At 44.4% G+C, this 20,845-nt stretch overlaps 1 protein-coding gene across 1 annotated transcript in view; it reads left to right on the top strand.

The window, feature by feature from the left end:
* CDIN1 (CDAN1 interacting nuclease 1) overlaps positions 1–9,783 on the top strand; it is a 212,667-nt gene extending 202,884 nt beyond the window's left edge. The window contains exon 11 of the mRNA XM_070405288.1: positions 8,431–9,783. Coding sequence (XP_070261389.1) covers positions 8,431–8,566 — 136 coding nt within the window. The 3' untranslated portion in view covers positions 8,567–9,783. The remainder of the gene's footprint in view (positions 1–8,430) is intronic.
* The last annotated feature ends 11,062 nt before the right edge of the window (positions 9,784–20,845 follow it).

The following is a 20,845-nucleotide window of genomic DNA, read 5'->3' as shown; positions in this document are numbered from 1 at the left end:
TATGTTTTTATTTCATCTCTAGATATTACAAAATAAAAAGAATGTTTGCATTGTATATTAAATTGACCATAGTGCCAGAACCTTACGATGTTATATTACATGATCACTAATCTATTATTATTGTACACATATTTACGCACAGGCATGAATACACACGTACTCTGCACATAAACATGTGCAAGCATATTTCACTTGGACTGAAAAGTTATTTACAACTCTGTCTGGAGATACATACAACAGTGATTAACAAGTGCATAACCAATCTACAACACGCAGATTAAAACTAAATAAACAGTGTAAGAGTTTATTTTAAAACAATTACAAGATGTTTTATATTTCTCCTTCGTCCTGAACTATGTTTTTGCGAATGCATTCTTCATAAAAACCACATGCAAGTCTTTGATGGTGAAACAATTGACTTCCAACAGCCACATGTCTGCACACATCTTCCGAAGTTACCCCAGACCCCACACAGCAACTCAGAATGAGAAAGAAAAAGGGGAATATATATATATATATATATATATATATATATATGGTTTTTTAATTATTTAATGAAGACCCTTGTGAACAAGAAACTTGACTAAAATCATCAAATCATCCCATAGTCCTCTTTTCATTTCAACTGCAAATTGTTTGGTTGACTTGATCCAGATTAATATTGTAGAACCCCAGTATAGTGAGTGAGAATCCTTTATGTAAACATGGTAATTCAGCTCATTGAGAAGTATGATATCAATTTCATGAGTTTCCTTTATTCTTTGTGGAGAAGCAAAGTGTACGACAGTATATGAGTCCCAGCTTCATATCGTATTACCAAGAGAGGTATAAAATCATACTGATATTTTTAAAAATATGTAATGATTTTTCTCATAGAGCTGAAAACATAGATAAGTCAAATTAATGCCACAAACATAAGATACATCTTTATGCCAGAAGTATTTTAGCAGCAAGAGTGGGCCTTTGGGTTCCCTTTGTCAACCCTGCTTAGCAAGTCTGAACCTTCTTTTCTGGTTCTTCCTGACCCGCTCACGTAGACCCTCTGCTTCCCTCGGTTTTCGTGGTAACTTATTCCAGCTGTTGGTGTCCATTAATGGGAACAGGCTGCAGGAGTGTTCTGGGTTTATTCCTCTCTCCTCATGTTAGATTCTGTCCCATAACTTCTGAATCTTCTCCTAGCAGGAAGCATTCATCTTCTCTGGACTTCAGGCAGTGATTCTATAATTCTCAGTTCTTTTCCCTGAATTATAAGTTGCTTTGCCATATGCTTCCTAAACATGGTGACACTTACATTGAAATGAGTGGCTAGATAGACTTTTTAGTATGGAACTATTGACTTTGTCCCTGAAAAATGATTCCACGGAGACAGGTGAATCCTGACTCATACACTGGGCTTTTGATTAGTCGCCTGCCTTCTGGGCCCCTGCTCTTCTCTCTTTTCCAGATGTGGTAAATATGTTTCAAAGTTGAGTGAATGTTATAAATTGCTGTGTAAATACAAGGTGTAGTGACAGACAGTGTAGTGTAATGGTTATAAGCACAAGCCACAGAGCCAGACCGCTGGGGTCCAAAGCCTGTTCCTTTTTGTGCCTCAGTTTTTTCATCTGTAAAATGGGGATGATCGTAGTGCCCCCCTCACAGGGTGCTTGTGACTTTCAGATGAGTCTGCACGTGTAAAAGTATGGAGTCATTGCCTGCCACGTGAGTGTGCTATAATTGTTCGTTACCTCTTCATTGTTGTTTATTCAGATAGTTTTATATGTATTTAGACAACATCCTTGTAGACCTTATGTACGATCAAGGGCCTTCTGAAATCTCTGGAGCCATAGAAGCTAAATGGGCCTCAGGAAACCAACCAGGAAGTTGGTTATTGGGGCTAATTTAGCAAAGCGATATCCAACACTAGGATTGGAAATCTCTGCATACCTGCATCTACCTTTCATTTTAGCACTCTCTGAAGAAAGTACCTCAAGGAAAAGTCTTAACAAGGGAAAGGTAAGTGAAAATATCATCCAATTAATTCCTGTCTTACAGGATAGTGAAAGGTGTGGCAAGGAAGGCGGGGGGGGGGGGGGCGCGTATTTTTTATAGTTAAGAAAGAGAAAGGAAGTCCTCCCTGAATTCGGGGCCTCTGAGTTTCTCAGAGAGTTATAGGAAACCTTGGACTGAGAGGCATGGTTTCTAACTTATACCCGATGCTGCCCAACATTTACAATCTGACATCCTAGAGACTATCTGAGGACAGCTACATTTTTTCTGGGAAACTAAGAACTTACTCACTGAAGTACCATTTTTAAAACATTCCTGGTGACAGATCTTTTAAAAATATATTACAGATTGCACTGCCTGTCTTAACTGAACAAAATGTAACCAGCGCCCGTTTTCCTCAGACTGTCCTTTAGCACCTGTTGACATTGACCGAGTCCACGAGCCCCAGCACCACCTTGGATCGCCACGACTGGGGACGCATTCAGTGTCTCCTCCCCGGTTGTCGGCAGTCCTCAGGTGGCCAAGCGTTCTGCCTGGAGTCGGCCCCCCGCTTCATCTGCTTCAGATTTGCAACTTCAGAAACCTACTGACCAAACTTAAAAACACACCACCGCAGTATAGAAAACATGTAGGGTTCTTCTTCTATATTTGATTTCTTTACATGTTTAGGTGACCCCAGGGCCCTAGACAGGCAGCAGGGAAGGTGTTGGTGTGTGGTCTCAGTTAGGAGCCAAGAAGCTCTGTTGGTGGAAAAGCATCGACTTGCTTCATCACCGGTTTGCCTTGGTGAAGAGTGGCTGCTTAGTAATCATCTCATTCAGTGACCTCTTCTGCTATAAATTCTGGGTGCGACTATAACAGAAAAAAAAATCTAATTTATAGCCAACAGGACTCTTCATGCTGCATATGTGAAGAATGGCATTTGATTACTCAAGTGTGCAGTATATATGTTAGTTACCTATTGCTATGTGACAAATTACCCCAAAGCTAATAACTTAGGAGTACACACACTTACTATCTCACTTTTTCTGTGAGTGGGAACATGGGCGTAGCTTAGCTGGATCCGCTTCTCGACCGTCTCTCAATGCTCCATTCAAGATACTGAGGGGTGGGGCTTCCCCCAGTCAAACCTTCAGATGAGACCACACCCCTCAGCTCACTCCGGTTGTTGGCAGGATTCAGTTCCCCACCAGCTGGTGGGCTGAGGGGCACAGTTCCTCGCTGGCTGCAGCCCCCAGGCCACCCTCAGTTCCTTGCCATGAGGGCCTCTCCGAAATGGCAGTTTGCTTCATGGAAGTATGGGAGCCCAGAAGGCGGGGGTGTGTCTGATAGTGAGATGGAAGTCACAGTCTTTGTACCCTAATCACAGTGGCATCCTGTCACTTTTGCTGTGTTGTTTCTCTTAGAACCTAGACACTAGATCCAGCCCACACTCAAAGGGAGGGCATTAAACAAGGGCACGAGTCCCAGGAGGCGGGGACCACCTTCCGAGTCAGCCCAACATAGTATCTCTCTGCAACTCTCAGTCACAACTCGAACTCCAGCACCACCTCTGCATGGGTCCCTTTTCATTACTGCCGCTGCCCAGGGCAGTAAGGTGCTTCTCTCTGCACCTCTTCCCGGAGATAGCAGCAGCAAGGCTGCTCTCGGCAGAGTGAGTTCTCAGTGCGACCCGGGGCAGGAACTGTGTCTTTCCTTCTAGCCCATTTTTTACTGTGAAGATGAACCTCATGTGCAGGGATAGGTTAGTTACACGTTTGCTCAGTATTTTCAGACATCTTCAGTGTTACCCATATCACAGAATCTCCTTCGTGTATGCAGTTCACCTCCATGTCACACATTCATCCAGAAAAGGAGACCAAACCCATTAGAACAGTGTCCCTAATCCTGCCAAATTTGAAAGTCTTTAAAACAAAAAGGAATTATGGCTAACTCTCCTGCCCCCACGTGATTATAGCTGTGTTTTTATTTTTTTAATATATTTTTATTGATTTCAGAGAGGAAGGGAGAGAGAGAAAGAGATGGAAACATTAATGATGAGAGAGAATCATTGATCGGCTGCCTCCTGCACGACCCCTACTGGGAATCAAGTCCACACTCCGGGTATGTGCCCTCACCGGGAATCAAACCGTGACCTCTTGGTTAATAGATTGACGCTCAACCATTGAACCATGCTGGCCAGGCTATAGCTGTACTTTTAGATTCCTTCTACTTAGAAAATACATAATACCTGAAAGCTACCTATTTTGTTATCTACCTCTCCAAAAGAGGACGAGATCTATTTTATTTTTTCAGAGGATAGTGCTTAGTGTGCATAAGGATGTCTTGCAGTCTATTCACAGCCACTCAAGGGCCTCTGGCCCAAGTTTGGGAACCTCTGAGTTAGATCCCAAGGCAGGACCAAGTCTTAAATGCCCACAGGGTGCAGGTGGGCAACAGAAATGAGCAGCGTAGGCAGAACATTAAAAAAAAAAAAAAGTGTATTATCTTCTGTTCCTTTAGTGAAAGGTGAAATCCCCTGAGCTTGTCTTTGCTTTCCCAGATTTGACAGAGATGTGAGTATGAGGAAGTAGGGCTCTACAATTAAAGAAAATCTAAAGTGAGGCATGATGAGGAATGGCACCTGGCACTGAGCCTCGCCAGAGTAACAGCTCCAGAGAGCGGTGGAGACTGTGGCAGACCTGAGAGCACATGGCAGGTCCAGGCGGGCAGCCCAGACTCAGCTCCAACTGATTGTGGCCGTATCAGTTCATTTCTCAGGAGCCGGTGAATATGCAGGATTCTGTGTACAACCTCCCAATTTTTATGTGTTGGCTCCATTTTTTTAACTCGATAAAAGCCCAACCTTGATTTCATAGATCCAGTCACAGAAATGTCACTAATTTGCAAGGAAGCTTACCCCAACAGGATCACCATAGAGCAGAGAGACACACGGTGAAACCAAGCTGATCCCTGGGAGACAGATGTGCACAAAAAAACCAAAAGGGTGCCCAGCTTTCGTTCCACAGCCTCCTGTTTAATTTCTCTAAATACTCTAAAATGAAAGGAACCCAGAGAAGCAAATTACAAACGCATTTACCTAGAACGTCATCCCCTCAGGGTCTGTCGTGGCTCCTGACTTTCACCTCCCATTTTTTTCCAAGAGGTATTTATTTTTTCTAATTTGGTGGTATTTTATTTGCAGGCAAAATTAACTTGTTCAAACGTCACTCACATTCCAGTGTCTGCTCCACAGGAGTTTGTAAAATCCATTTGGAGTCTTTGATCTCATTACTTGACCATGAATAGAGTAGTGACATTAAAGTTACAGTTAGCCCAGCAATGTGTTTACAGAATCAGCCCAGCTATCCGTATACATCCCATTACTGCGTGTCCCCAGGCTGGTGCTGAGGGCTGCAACCCCAGTAGCAGGCCAACCTTCTGCTTTGCACATTCGCTCAGACCCAGGGACTCTGTTTTCTTTTAAACGCCGTTAACAGTCTCTTTGATTTTTATTGGTCACAAAGGTTATGTTTGCCTTCCCAGCGATCTCACTCTCTCGTCCACTAGTGCCACAATAAATGGCAACAGGCATCCAAAAGGTGAAATCACTCAACCCACAAGCATGTACTTGACCTACATAAAAATTTCGTAGGTCCTGTTGTCTCTGTTTTACACCTTCTCAGAAGAAAACGCTGAAGTTGGCTTGCTTGGTTTTTCCAATTGTTAACCATAAGGTTCCCTTCTGTTAGTTCAGATCACCAAGGAAGCAATGATGTCAAGTTTGTTAATATGGTCAGCCTCTTCATAAATAGACAAGTTGCTGAAAGGTTATCTGCCAGCATCGCATAGTCTCTGGATCCCGAGTTGGGGACAGCTCAGAAAGGCACTCAAGTGGGTATCAGGAACAAGGCCAGATCTTGTCCTGTCATTACATTTCCAACCTTGTCACTCTCTAAAGTTCCTATTACCTTTCTCACTCCAAGGCCAATAATTTGAAAACCTCCATCTACCAATCTCTATTTACAAAGGGTGGTTGTCTTTCCTGGTCGTTAAGCACATATTTTCAATCAGAGCTTTTGAGCCACGTGAGAGAGCTAGTATTACCTAAGTAACTATAAATTCATCCGAAAGCTAAGAAACAAGCACTTGGATACATGGTAGAGGCTCCTTAGGAATCCCTCGTCATATGTACCGATGACAACTCACAGACCCTCATCACTACCTCGGAGGGTCCTGGTTGGGAACCACCCCATGAAATGTTCAGATTCCCAATCTCGCAAAAACCCTTTTGAGTTGCAGATTTCACCTGTGGCCTCACAAGTGAACCGAGTCCCCTTTCTTGGTGGCTGAGGTGTTCCCCAGCCTGGCTTTTCCGCCTGGAAAATGCCATTTTTGCAAAGAGCTATCATGCTTCGTGTCCTTTGGCTTATGATTTAGCTGCTCGGCCAACGTACAGGCTGCTCTTGCTCTCGGTGCCGGTGATGTGTGTTTTTGTTTTATTAAATCTTTAAAACACCGGGCTTGTTGTTTATGACCCCCATATATTTCTTTGTTCTTTTCCATGACTGTTTAGATCACAGACTTTTTTCTCCCTTTGTGGAAATATCAGTGCCTTTCCAAAGAACATCACGGTCTCCAGAATGGCTGCATCACATGATGGGCGAAGGCTCTGCGCTCTAGGTTGGGTCTCCGAGGCTGTGACTCAGGGCTGCTTTGTGGATGGGAAGGTTTGAGGCTTCTCAGATCCGGTCCCGAGACTCGCAGGTCTTCCTGCCGTTCCCAGACTTGTTTTGACAGATCTTAGATCATTTGATAACAATCACAGTGCTTTTTGTAAAATAAAGACACCAAATAGTCTATGTTCCAGTTGCAGACAAATGTTTGTGATTTAAAGTTACTAAGCAGCACTCGGTTACATAGAAGCAAGTTCTCATCCAGGCGTGAGCTTTGCCTTGTGTGTATGTCAGCACAGGAGCTCACACCTTGTGCCAAGGCAGTCTGAGTCTTCTGACCCCAAAGGAACCTTCCTCAGAGACGCTGAGGAGGAGGAGGAGAGCATCTGCAGCCAGGCCTGCATTCAGGTAAACGTCACAGGGCCTGGTCCTGCAAGGCGTCTCATCCAGACGTAGCTCCTGCGTCCCCTAGACCAAGTTCAGCGGATGAGTTCCCGCCTCGTGGTTCTGTCCTTGCACGGAGGGGATGCAAAATGTTGTCATGAATCTTGCCTCCAACTGGGCTACTTTGCTGATGTGGATCCCCAAACAAACCAGTCCGTGACATCCAGCTGAACTTGTTCCTGGGCACACAGTATCTCACAGCCCGTCCTGTACTGTTAGTTTTGGCAAGAACGCCGCCGCATATAATAAATCATGGAAGGAAAGAGCTTTCTGGCCTGGCGTGGTTCAGCCTGCTGTAACGTCAGAATACAGAAAGCAGTTCTGTTTTTAGACATCCTTTTACTAACCCAGCATTCATAATTTATGATTCCACTGTAAAATTCCTGCAACACGACACCGAAAGTAGTGCTGCCCTTTAATTAAGTACCTTCAGTAGGGAAAACGTGAAACTGATGTGCAGAACCTCTCTGTGTGCGCGCGGTGATGGATCGTGGTTGCATCTTTATGAACCCAGCCTGGAGGTCTCGACTTCCTGAGGGGTGAGGAATCCGTAGGGCGACTTCCTGAGCCCGCTGCTAGCCAAATCCGAGATCGTTCGGAGGCACCATTTAGGAAAATTGAGGTTTTAAGCCTGCATCTGCCTGTGCTTTGTCACAGGCCTGTGCGCCATTGTTCCTGTTTTCATAAGAACCTACGACCAAATTTCATGTCGTGCTTGCACTGGAGGGGTGGGAGCGCAGAGAATGCAGGCCCGGGGAGAAGGTCTCTATGAGGTGTCCCCTTGTCCTGTGGACTTTTTTTCTTTTAAGCTGAAAAGCAAGGATGACAGAAGGGACTTTGGGCCCTACTGATGCACGGATAGAACATGACAGCCCGAAGAGGGCCTTGGGCTGTTCCATTTTTTTTAATTATTTTTTTTTCTTTTAGTATTCTTTTTCCTCAGTTGAAAATAGCTAAGATAATTTTTCAGAATACTTCTGAACGTAAGAAGACTAAAATCCCAAGCCGGTGCCCCCGGCTCATCACTGTTTCCACTCGGGTTTTATCCTCCATCAGCTAAGTGGTCACACCAGCCCAAGCCCATAGCATCTTCCTGAAAGGTAATGAGGGCAGCGCATACATCTGACATACGTCAGGTTCCTTGAAAGAAAGGCAATAAATGTGCCTTGCATTAGGTTAACTCTTCGGCGTAAGTTCCGCTACTTTCAGTCATTATGTAGCAACCAAAATGAAAACATTGTGCAATAACGCTGTGTAACCATCTTATCCGTGCTTCAGAGGTTCCTGTGTGGGGAGCTACACTGATGCTATGCGTGTATATTGTTTTCTCGTGTTTGTGCAGATTCGGGCCGGGCCTGGTCATCTACTGGTACGGATTCATCCAGGAGCTGGACTGTAACCGGGAGAGGGGCATCCTGCTCAAAGCCTGCTTCCCCACGGACATCGTCACCTTGTGCCACGGCGCCGCTGCGCCCTGACGGGCCTGGACCAGAGGCTGCGGGGGCGAAGGTGGATCCGGAAGCAATTTCACTTCCCTGCAGCGTCAACTCCTGGCAACATCTGCCCTGAACTCCAGCTGAACCCCTGCTGCCCGTGGTCACACCACTGCCTCTTTAGACAAACATAGCAGGAGTCTCTGTTTTCCTTCATCCCTTGCTGATGTGAGCAGCCAAGAGCTACAGACACAACCCACTCATTGTCAGCGTTTCTGTCTCTGTCAAACAGTTGGTTTATAGATAGTCATAATCTGTCTTCCTTCCGGATGGTTTCTCCCTGAATACTGAACAAAAGGGAAAACGTGGGGACTCCAAGGTGTGATTTTTCAGTGCTCCTCCCAGTCCCCGAATCACCCTCTTATTTTTTTTTTCCCCTAAGATTCCTCCCCCTCCCGGCTTCTCTTCATAAAACCCAGACACCCAGGGTCGCATGACCGCATGGCAGCATCCAGCCGGGTCCCAGCAACGCTGAGGCCATGGTCCGAAGCCGAATCCTCGCCCTCGCCTGCGGGCTCCGAGTCCCCGCGGGCAGCCCGCGCCGCCGCCGCCGCCTTCACCTTCGCCCAGGCTTCGCGGCTTCCTGACTTCCAGGGCCCTGAGCCAAGCTGAAAAATACACTTGATGAGAATTTCCTCTTTTCCTAAGACTTATTTGAGCACCAAACATTTCTCATTTATCTCATTCGAAAGTATCCGTTACATTGTGTCTAGAAACCGCACTCCTCCGCGGGCTGGGGGCGGAGCGGGGCGGCTGGAGCGAGGTGCCAGCCGAGACAGGAGTTTATTTTTAAAACGTGGCTAGTTCTCAGTGATGTGCGATCGTATTTTTATGAGTAAAATTCTTTAAAAGTGCATTTGGTGCACTGCTTTTCACCTGCATTTTATACCACGTAATTATAAAACGCTCATAACTGGGGCATTAGAAATATTCAGCTTGGGACGAATGAAGTGTGCTGGGAGTGAACCTGGGACGATTTTCAAGAAGCAGAATCAGGCAGAGGGTGTATCTGTTCACTTTATTTGGTCACCTTCTATGCTGCAAACCAGATTTCACTCTAAAGCAAAACATCAGTGAACTCATTATAAATCTATCTTTTGGGAAGTTAAAGATTAATGTATGCCCAGAAATGTATTTAGTAAAATACATTGACAAAACATGACTTTGGTAATGTTGAATTGGCGAGTTTGGAGCTATTAATAAAGGTGTAAGTTTTTACAAACGTGTGTAAGTTATCTGCATTGCTTGGTTCCCTCACAAAACTCACCATGCCATCAGCACCCCGTTCATTTTGTACCTAAAAGGGTTTCCCAGGTCTGCCTGCTGCTCTTCCTCTGGAAAGACAGGTGTGTCAGGTCCGATCCGGCGGATTTTAGCTCTGCAGGGGTTGCCTTCAACAAAACGGAACGCGAAAGTCGGTGAACTGGTAAACAGGTATCAGGCAAACTTCTCTTTCCATGTAAAGTGCCTCATGCAGGTTTTGTGAGTGAAATAGAACGATTCGAAACCAGTGCTGTTGTCTTGGTACACACAGTCACTCACACACACACACACACACACACAAAACTGTTGTTAAAGGCAGTTTTCATGGCCTGCTCTAAGCTGCTTTTTCTTCTTTAGGAATAAATCACATTTATCTGCAGAGATGTTGAAAACCCTGTTAAACCCTTGTCGAGGCTTTGTTTGTTTTACATTAAACAAATGCATGGTGAGGGTACACAAGTTAAAACATAGAGGTGCTCGCATTTCATATTGCTTCTTCTACCCAGTGCCCTGACATAATGTGTTATGAGAAGGTATCCGTGTTCCCCCGCAGAGGCCCGCCTCCTCTTTATGAATAAGGTTTTCAAATTTGGCTCCTAAAAGTGGGAGAGAGACCAGCAGCCCACTGTGCACACTATGATAAAGTTACAAGAACTAAGCTCTTCCCACAGGAGAACCAATGGGATGGTTATACCTACTCCTCTTCGGGCGGAGGCGTGGGGGGGACGGGAGTAAGGTTCCCAGACCGGAAGCTTAAAGCTTGCGCTTTCTCTTTCTGTTAGAAATACTTACCTGTATGATATCTGTGCGTGTTCTTTGTTTACTTGTTTGTTTGTTTAGTTTGGACAATATAAACATCAGCCCTGGAAAGCAGACACAAGACGTCACCTTTTTTTTTTTTTTTTTTTTTTGATTGCCGTCGTCATTAGCGCATTAACATGAAAGCGGATCTTGTTTGATGCAGCTCTCCGCAAACTGCGCTAACGAATGTGCCAGCCCAGAAGCAGGCGTGTGTGCAAACGTAAAACTAAATGATGCTCTCGCTGGCATCTATGGGCTTGCCAAGCATCTGCTCTCACAAATAAGGAAGAGACCGGCTTGGAGCATGGCAGGGGCCCAGCTCCGAGCAAAGCTGGCCCAGCGCTGGTATGTAAGGTGACCCCAGACTCCTTCCCCCATCTCAAACAACCCCCTAAAAACATAATGAGGATCATTTTTTTCTTTTGCCTTCTAATGAGGGATATGTCAACTCTTCTAACGACTCGGAAAAACACATAAAAGGGAAGGCTCAGGGGTCCCTAGTAGAGCTGGCTCTCCAGGGAAAATAATTCTCTCTCAGCCATAGGTGTGGGTACCTGCTCCTTGTCTGCAAGGCTTGATTCCACTGAAGAGTCCCAGGTGGGCCACGCTGATGAATGCACAGGGCCCACGTGATCAGGCAATCCACTCACGGAGGAGCTGTACCCATTGTGTTCTTTCCTTTCCGGAGCCAAGATACCTGGTTGTCTGCGCTCTATAACCTACTCCCCTACAGACATGTGTTCCGATGGGATGGAATCTTTACTGCCTTCTTCCCCTCACTTCCCACCTCTTCCCGCCTCTGACCGCCCTTCTCCCCTTCTCCCCGCGCCCGCCCCAAGCCTTTGCCAGTTTCCTCCCACGTGCATCCTGCACTTTGTCACTACTCCTGGGCTCTTCTCTAGGAGAGATCCCAGGACAAAACTTCACCCCATCGCCGTCCTCATCCACATGTCTTCGGAGTAAAGGGTGGGGGTGGGAGCAGTTGATCTCACCCCTGTGGGAAGAGCATTCCTCAGCATCCTCCAGCTGCCAGAGTATTCATTCCAGGGCATTGTGCACCTGAAAGATCGTGCAACTTTTAACTAAGATAATAAACTTCGTGGGGCCCGGTATGGTTTTAGGCCACCAGTCAATGTTTTGGCAAAAGGAGCCGAAGGAACATGTGAGGTTCGCAGCCACGTTGAGCCCGAGTGGTGATGCTCAGTGGATTAAATATAAATGGAGACAGTGCAGTGCCCGCAGGACTGAGTGAGAGAAGCACCCCCGCTGTTGGTCTTGGGGCGGCTTGCCCTCCTTCATGTGATCTGATGGGAGCAAGTTGCCGCGAAGCATAACTATTTGCTGGCAAGGGGGCGGGGAGACCGTCTCCCCAGGGGCACATTCTCAATTAGGGTTAAGGGACTAAGCCAGCTTAACCAGAGAGGAAACCCAAAGGCAAGCCACGGCAGTTTGCCTGAACCTGTGTGCAGAGTCACCCTACGTTAGGCAGGATCCCGTGCGCCCGTTCGCATCGCCTGGCCATGCTTCCCAAAGCTAACCTTCCTGTATATGGTCAGCACGCCCCGAACCCGTGTCATGAAGAACATGCCTGGATTCCCAAGATTAAATAAGGAAGATGGAATTATGAATTAAATAATGACCAGAACAGCTCGGGTTCCCCTGTGTGTTTCACTTTCCTGCTATTGTTTTGAACGCGGCTGTGAGACAAAGAGCTGGTTAGGTCAAGCACTATAAATTACAGTTTCCATACAATAGTAATCCACTCAAATGATTTCAAAGCTTGATCAAAGTACTTCAAAAAGACTTTTAAAACTTTTCCACAGAACAAGGGGGAGGGGACGTGCTCATTTGATGCCTTAATTTGTTTCAGCCAGTATAGCAGAGTCTGATCTTGGCGTCGTACCTACTTTATATAAAGTCCGACTCATTAAATCCAACGTGTGCTTATTGCTTTATGTCTAAGTGAAGGGGACTTATGTTTCCATCGAGTTAATTGGAACAACTAGGCATTTGGAGTCACTCGTCAGAAAAAGATACCGTAGTGTCATCTCAAAATAAGTCTAATTTGACCATATTTAATTGCGAGACTCAAGGTATTTAAGATGGTCTAATTCCCTGTGCTTAGAATAAAATGGGTATCGGTGGATTTATGTGGCATTTTAATAATAATCATGGCAACAGATGTATGTTGTTTTTCGTTCTTTTTCCCTCATCACGTGGATTTATCTAGAGCTGTCTCGTATCGTAGGCGAGGATGGTGAAAAGCACCCTGGTGACGATGGCAAAGCTGAGCAAGTCCCAGGCCGAGCTTTGTATATCGTGTGGGGCTGCTGCCGCGAGTTAGGCTCAGCCAAGGTCCAAGGTACGTCATCAGGCTAATCTTTATTTTTTAAAAGGAAGGTCATTTTGAAATGCTGACATGAAATATAACCAAGTCAATTAAGTAATAACAATTGAAGTTCAGAGTTTAATTGAGGGCTGAACAAGCAGCCAATGACCATTAACCTGAAGCGGTCATGAATTCCCTTGGAAACCGCCCTGGTTAAAAGCATTTCTAGAATAACCAGCATTGTAAGAATTGTGTGTCATTTTTTATATTCCACACAGATACAATCAGAAATGATTTTGTGTCTGTAGTAGACTTTCTATTTGTTTGTTTAATTTTAATTCAAATATCTTTTATCAAGCAAATCAAAATTTAGATCATCAAAACCAGCTCAGCAGGAAACCACAGTTTGATAAGTAAATCGAAAGTATAAGCGCCCTTCATTGGATCGCACCACATTCATCTCAATTGTTGACTTCTTTCTGTCTGAACTTGTTTAATGGCAAGATTTCTGACTAGAGTGTGAGCTCCATAGAGTAGAAACTATATTTATCTTGTTCACTGCTCTATTCCCCACTAGCTGACAGAGTTCCTGGCACAGAGCAGGTGTCCAATACATGTTGAATGAACAAATAAGTGACTGTTAAATTTATATTAAATATGTTCTCACTTACTTGCATGAAAGAAATAATTGGAACCTTTTAACTGATTCTTATTTTCTTCAGCTGAAAATTGGGGTTATTTACTGGAATCAGAGGGAAGCATTGTATATGTTGATGTCAAAAAATGAATTACTTTACAAACCTACAAAATCTGAAATAAAGCAGATTCACTAGCCAAATTATTTTCGAATGCATATGCAATTTTAAGGGGAATTCATGGACTTTCATTGCATTTATCTTAAAGTTAGCCTTAGAACATGGTTGTTTATCCAGTGTATTACTAAATAAACTAGAACATTTAAAAATCTTAGTTTTGTTTCTCTTCTTTAAAATAACAAGCCTTATCTTTATATTACATTTCAATTTAAGAAACAGTTCTCTCTCATCATTGATGTTTCTATCTTCCCCCTCTCCCTTCCTCTCTGAAATCAATAAAAATATTTTTAATAAAAATAAAATAAAATGCCGAGTTGATGGCAAAGTGCTTCCTGGCCATGGAGGTGGCTGGCTGGCTGGCTGGGGAGAGAAGGGTTCTTTGGCCATTTGCCAAGGGCTCTGACTTAGGGGAGACACTGTCCGGGAACTGCTCAGTGGGCATCTCCCTGGTAGTCATTAACTCAGAGAATATTATCATTTGAAAGCCAAAGGCATTTGGCATATTTCCTCATATTTTGGAAACCTGTAACACAGAAGGAACCGGAAATTCTACAATTCTTTGCCAGTTTCCCAGGATGTAATGTGTTGAGGCTGGTTGGTGTGTGACTCCTCCTGTAAGCACCTGGAGAGAAGGGACACCCTGTACAGATGCCTGAGACCAGGTCCTCTCTGTCCGTCATATGTCCGTCTTATAGTTCTAGGATTTAGGCTACTCAAGTTAGGAATATTTATTGAGTCCCTAATGTTTATTTAGAAGTGTTTGAGGTGATGTGGGGAATTTAAAAATATGCAATAAGAGGTCATTTTTTTTCTTGAAAAATAAATAATTTGTCAAAATGAAAACAAATTTGAAAATTTCAGAAAAGGCAATCAGTATAGTGAGGAAAGCAGCGACCTATGAAGCTTTTAATTAGATATTTTAAGCCTAGACGATGGGCAGCAAATAGTATTCTACTGGTATTTTCTACCTACTGCTTCCACTGCTGTCGAGAAGGCTTCTGAGGCTGAGTTCACGCAGCAGGAAATAGGATTGTGATCCATTACGGGCGCTAGTCTTTGGAGTGAGTGGTGCTCGCATAGTTTCCATTCCTGCCCTGGGCCATTCATGTTTAGTGCAAGTATAAATAAATCCTAAGCATTTGGAACTGAACTCATAACTTGTTCATGGGCCTGAGGAATAAAATAAACAGTAGTAACATTTTCCACTGGTCCTGTAACATCGAGTGAAGTGTCTGTCCATGGTTGAAATCAGTTAATAATTCATTTAAGCTAAATATGTCAATAGGAATATGATTTAAAAACTGAAGATAAACACTAGAAGGCCACAGATGATTATCGCTCTCAGTAAACACCTACAAGTTAAATGACATTGATCAAAAACATTGCTCTATATTTTGGGTTCTGCATAGGGATCTTGAGATGTAAGGATTGTCTTCTAGTAAATGGTCTTACACACTCCTTAGTTTTTGGATGTTCAGTTTGTTGGAGTTTTGTTGTTTTCTTGCTGGGGTTTCAAGGGCAGTTACAGACTCTGCCTTCCTTCTTTTTCATGGTCCTTATATCATCTGGACATGAATTTCCTACTTAGCACAGTGCATTTTTATAAGGTAGTGATTGTATATTTATAATATTTTTTGAAAATATGCTCCCAAAAGGAAAGGTTAAAATATTTTCAAGGAGGAAGAAGATTGGTGTGCTGTAAGTGGTAATGGAGTTTTTCTTAATATACTCAGTACTGAGCCATAATTTTCCCAAAATCTTTTAATTGCATCAATTCATTAATTTTGTCAGCTAGAACAATTTCAACCATTGCACTGGGAAAATTAGAAGGTAAACATCTAAAAACATTTGTTTCTTGCTATTTTGAATAGAAGAACCCATCTTGGCTTTCAAAGTTACAATTTTTTAAAAAGTGTTTTTCAATTTAAAAAAGAAAAGCAATTCAACCTAACAGAAGCTAATCGAAAATCGGAGCAACCAGAGATATGGCAAAGTGGACATCAGCGCATTGCATGTAAATGTAAAACCCAGTCTTCTGGTAAATTATTTTCATCTTGCTTGCTTCGCCTCTACCCTTGAAAGTGTTTCCCAATGACAAAGGGGTGAAAAACAGCAGCATGGGGGCGTGGAGTGAGCAAGACACTCATGTGAGAATTGAATTGCATTTTCAGGCGATTCCTTGACAATTCCCTAAAAGGTGTGTGGGAAGTAAAATTGAGCTATTAGCAAAGTTGAGACGAGTTTGACTCAGACTCGGAGAGATTGAGGAGAGGAAGGGATGGACAAGAGCCCTCACTGTGCAGATGAAGAAACGGAAGCCTGGAGAGGTCAAGTGACCCACCCAAGGTCACGTAGCTCGCTGGTTAGAGACAGGGCCAGAATCCGTACCTCTAACCTCCCGTCCGCTGCCCTCTCCACCGCAGGGTTAATCATTTATTCCGGGAGGGATTTCCAATACCTTAGTCACACTTACCATTTACAAAGGAAAGGGTCATGGTATACTTTTAAATGAGCATTCTGAGCATGACTGCTTTTGCCCTGCCCCTGGTACCCCAATCTCTATAGTGGAAATCAGCTGGTACCTTTGCAGACATAATTCCCATTTCACTTGCACTTTAGTAACCTAAAATCCTCAGCACTTGGCGACAATCAGTTTCTGGACATTGCCAATTAGCCAAAGGATGTGACACCGAGTAGGAATTTTTAAGACATTTTTGCCCGTGGCCAACTTACATCGTGTTCATTTGCTTTTCCTTCCAGTGGGGGTGGGGTGGAGGGTGGGGTGGGGGGGAGGACATCACAGATGTTATACTTACCATCTTCTCTTCCTGTAAGGATAATATTTAAACCAACAATCGTGTGTGAGCTTTCCTGAGCATATAATATTCTAGGACTGTAGCAGGAGAGCCTGGCGGCTTACACATGCTTGTTGACAGCAGGTTGGGATTCCTGGTTCGGCACCTGCAGATAACCAAGCTCTCCAAACGCTTCGGTAAAATCTAAATAACGCCTATCACAAAGGTGTCAGTACGAGGTTTAAAAAAAGGTTAGTGCTCATCACATCCTAAGTCACAGCTCTAATAAAACCAGTATCCTCATACATGATAGCTTGTATTACACATGATATAAAGATTACTACTACCATAGAAGGATCTACTTAATAAAAGATATACACCATTAAAATGTGTACTTTCTATGTTAACATGGAAACCAGTATAACTTGAGTACCTTGGCCTATTACTGCTTTTCTCAAGCTCGTTTAGAAAAAGCCACTTTGCAAAAGTTAAGAGACAGACAGAACAAGGCCCTCCTTTGAGAGTGGGCTTGTTTAGTTGATTGTTTTTGCAAACAGATGTGTAGTTTAACATTCCTCTGCTCAGAGAGTGCACTCAGAGGCAGTGAGCCCGCGTTTCTTTGGGTAGTGACTGTAGCCTTTGCGTAAATACACCTTCTGCAGCGGTGGCGGAGGTAGCAACGAAGCGCACGCACCAGCAGGCACTTCCATGTCTACCTCCGATTGAAGGCCTTTACCAAAAGATGAGGGGGTTGTCATAATATAAAAGGTCTCTTTAAGGGGATTGAAATACCTTCTCCAAGCCATTGATAATTCAGTGGGGGGGTGGGGGGTGGATAAAAGCATAAAATGCTGTTTGAATTTGATCTTAAACAAAAAAAAGAAGAAGAAGAAAAAGAAGGAATTTGGGGGAATCGCTAGTTCACTCCTGGATTCTTCCTCTGATTGATGATTGTGACACTATGTGGGCGGCATGACTTTCCCCAGCACACCACCCCTGAACATCAACTGCATTAGATCACAGGCGAGCCGAACAAGTTTTAAACAACTGTGAGTACTGATGTTCCCCTCTCCAAACACAGGCCAGTCTTCGGAGAAGTTGGAAGCAGATCTGGGATCAGATTCTCCTTGGCAGCAGAAAACAGTGCAGCAATTAGTGCTGGGCCCTGAGCGTGTGGCTCCTCTCATCCGGGAGCTAGAGCGCTTTGCAAACAGCTCACTAGTTTCCCAACACCCTGCCAGGCGGGCGAGTGAGTGCTCTGGGTCTGTCTGCAGAGGAGCTGACTGGTGGAGCTCTTCTTGTAGAAGTTGCTTATTTGTTTACTTTTCAACCATAAAGGAAACTTGGGGAGATGCTTATTCTGGAGAGAATGATTTCTCTCTCCATACTGCAGTTTGTTATCTGAAAACATTTTTAAAATAAATATTAAAATGTGTGTCTCCCTAACCGGTTTGGCTTAGTGGATAGAGCGCCGACCTGTGCACTGAAGGGTCCCAGGTTCGATTCTGGTCAAGGGCATGTACCTTGGTTGTGGGCACATCCCCCGTAGGGGGTGTGCAGGAGGCAACTGATCCATGTTTCTCTCTCATCGATGTTTCTAACTCTATCCCTCTCCCTTCCTCTCTGTAAAAAAATCAATAAAATATATTTTTTTAAAAATGTGTGTCCACCCCATCATGAAAATTCAATTGTACTATCAGTTGCCCAAGCTGACCTGCGATCAACACCCAGAATATGGTTTTTCCCAGTTTCCTAGCAGTTTCGCATAGGACACTGAACAGATAGCAAACTGACAACCCAGGAAGCGCCCCAGTAGTGCTGCCTCACAGCTCCAACCTCGACTAAAGAGTCAGAACAATGGAGAGGAAACTTCAGGTGTGCGGGTGTGTGGGTGTGCGTTGCAGAGTTGCCTGGTGCCCTCAGGGCCCCACCTCTGGCCCATGTGTTGCGTAAACTATGAATGGGAGGATTTAAGAGCAAAAATACTATCCTTTTTTTACCCACAAATTATAAAAGTTTGGCAGAACAGAAGTCTCAGCCCTTGAAAATAGCTTTGCAATGCACTGTGGCACTGCAGGCTGCGTGGTCTACAGATAATTCAGATGCTTTCATTAACTGGCTTTGAAAATTTCAAATTCATTTGCATCGGGCTCAACCTGGTGTTACATCTTGTTAAAAACATAAAGCCTGACACAAAGTATCCTGAAATGGCTTGAGCTGATTATTACCTGAAACCGGGTTTGCAATGCTCTGAAGTCCAATTACACAGTCACCCACAGACGGGGCATCTCAGCCACTGCAGGAGCCCTAACTCTTCCATACACTGCAATCGGAGGCTCACTGGAGACAGCCAGATAGGCCCTCCCCGTCTAGTATGGGAGTCCAGGTTGCCACCCTAGGAGGGCTCTGGTGTCAGTTGCAGAGCAGCTAATAGGCCTCAGAATGCAGATCCACATAGGGAGTGGTCTACAGGGGAAAAGACATGGCAAAAAAATTTTTTTCCACATAAAGACCTCCCTCTCTCTCTCTCTCTCTCTCTCTCTCTCTCACACACACACACACACACACACACACACACACACACACCTTCATCTTTTTCAACAGAGACTTTTTATCAGGAATTGGAGGAGGTGCTTTATCACAGCAGAGGTGGACTGGCCCGGTGATGAGCGTGCAGCGCCAGTGCAGCCAATAAGAGGTAAGGAAACACCTATTGTGAGGTTTCTTCCCTGACTAAAGGAAAACCGCCTTTCTGCCCTCCCCTTCTTTCTGCTATGAGGGGATGATGGTTAAAGCTGCAATATCCGTCTTGTGAACACGAGGAAAAGGCTAAGAAACCACCAGAGCAGGAAGTAACGAAGCCACTGAGCCCAGGTCAGCACCGCCAAAGTCCTCTTGTTTCACTCTTAGGTGATCTGTTACTTGCACCCAAAGGCATTCCTAATTAGCAAAGGAGTCTTTGGAATCCCTACATCAGGGGGCTTGGTGATTTCTTCTACTGCACTGAGCAAGTGATTTGGTGGAAATGTCTAACAGTTGCTGATTGCTCAAGACAGACCCCGAAACACTGCTCCCCAAGCAACAGGAAACGCTCAGAGGGCCAGGATGGGAGCTACTTCCCCTCGGAGCACCCCCATCCAAGTGCATTATATGGAGAACTCTGAAAATCTGTCAGGTGTCTCTGTCAGAATTGAAGTCTCTAGGGACGTAATTATTAATATGGAGATCAAAATGGAAAATGAGTCCTAGGGAGCAAAGGGTCCCCTTCGAGAACTACAGATAGAAACTCTTAGCCAGATCCAGAATCATTTTGGAATAACCCTTCCCACCTCCCTCTCCACACCCTACCTCCACAGAACAACACCATTTTCACTCAATTATTCGATTGAATGCATTAGCCAAATTTTTCTAACTCTGACAGCATGTATAAAATACTAGAATGACAAGGACTGCTCCTATGGTGCTGGGCACCTGATACGCATCTAATCCCAACAGGGACCATTGCCTCCAATAGTGGAGTTAGAGACGAGTCATGCAGCCCAGCAGCACCAGTGCCCGTGCCTGGGTTCCATTCACAGAACCAACTTTCAGGCTGCCTCATCCATAACAATAGTGATAATAAATTTCGCCTGCATAAGAGTTGTGAAGATTAAAGCATTTAAGCCCTGGCCGGGTGGCTCAGTTGGTTAGAGCATCCTCCCAATGCACCAAGGTTGCGGGTTCATACAGGAGTCAGCCAGGGAGTGCATGAAAAAGTGGAACAACGAGTTGATATTCCTCTCTCTCTCTCTCTCTCTGTCTCAAAAGTAATCAATAAAAAATATTTTAAAGATTGAAGCATTTAATACATGTCAAGTACTTATAACAGAACCTGGCTCCTAGTATAAACTGGATAAACGTTAGCTATCACTATTACCCCTTTTCCAAACGGGGTCCTTGAGGCTCAGGGAGGCTAAGTGATTTGTCCGTCTCCCAGCCAATAAGTAAAACTACCTCAACATGTGTCTCTAATTTAAATAACGTGGCTATAACCTACCTGTTATGCTATTTTAGAAGATGTGATAAGCTTTACTGGTGCTCACCAATGTTCAATTCTGCTTGACTCCTTGAATGTGCGAGCGGCTGCACTGTCCAGCCCCCATGATGACACAGGGCTGTCGTGCTATCAGTTCTGGCTAATGAAATGTGAGTGGATGAGACCTCTGTCAAGGAGGCAGGACAGCCCTGCAGGATTCTCCATTCTCTCTTTTCCCTGCTGTGC

The sequence above is a fragment of the Myotis yumanensis genome, unplaced genomic scaffold (assembly GCF_028538775.1).
Source record: "Myotis yumanensis isolate MYYU_CA2020_CCGP unplaced genomic scaffold, mMyoYum1.0.hap1 SCAF_1, whole genome shotgun sequence".
Classification (NCBI taxonomy): domain Eukaryota; kingdom Metazoa; phylum Chordata; class Mammalia; order Chiroptera; family Vespertilionidae; genus Myotis; species Myotis yumanensis.
This window is presented reverse-complemented; position numbering and strand designations above follow the sequence as displayed.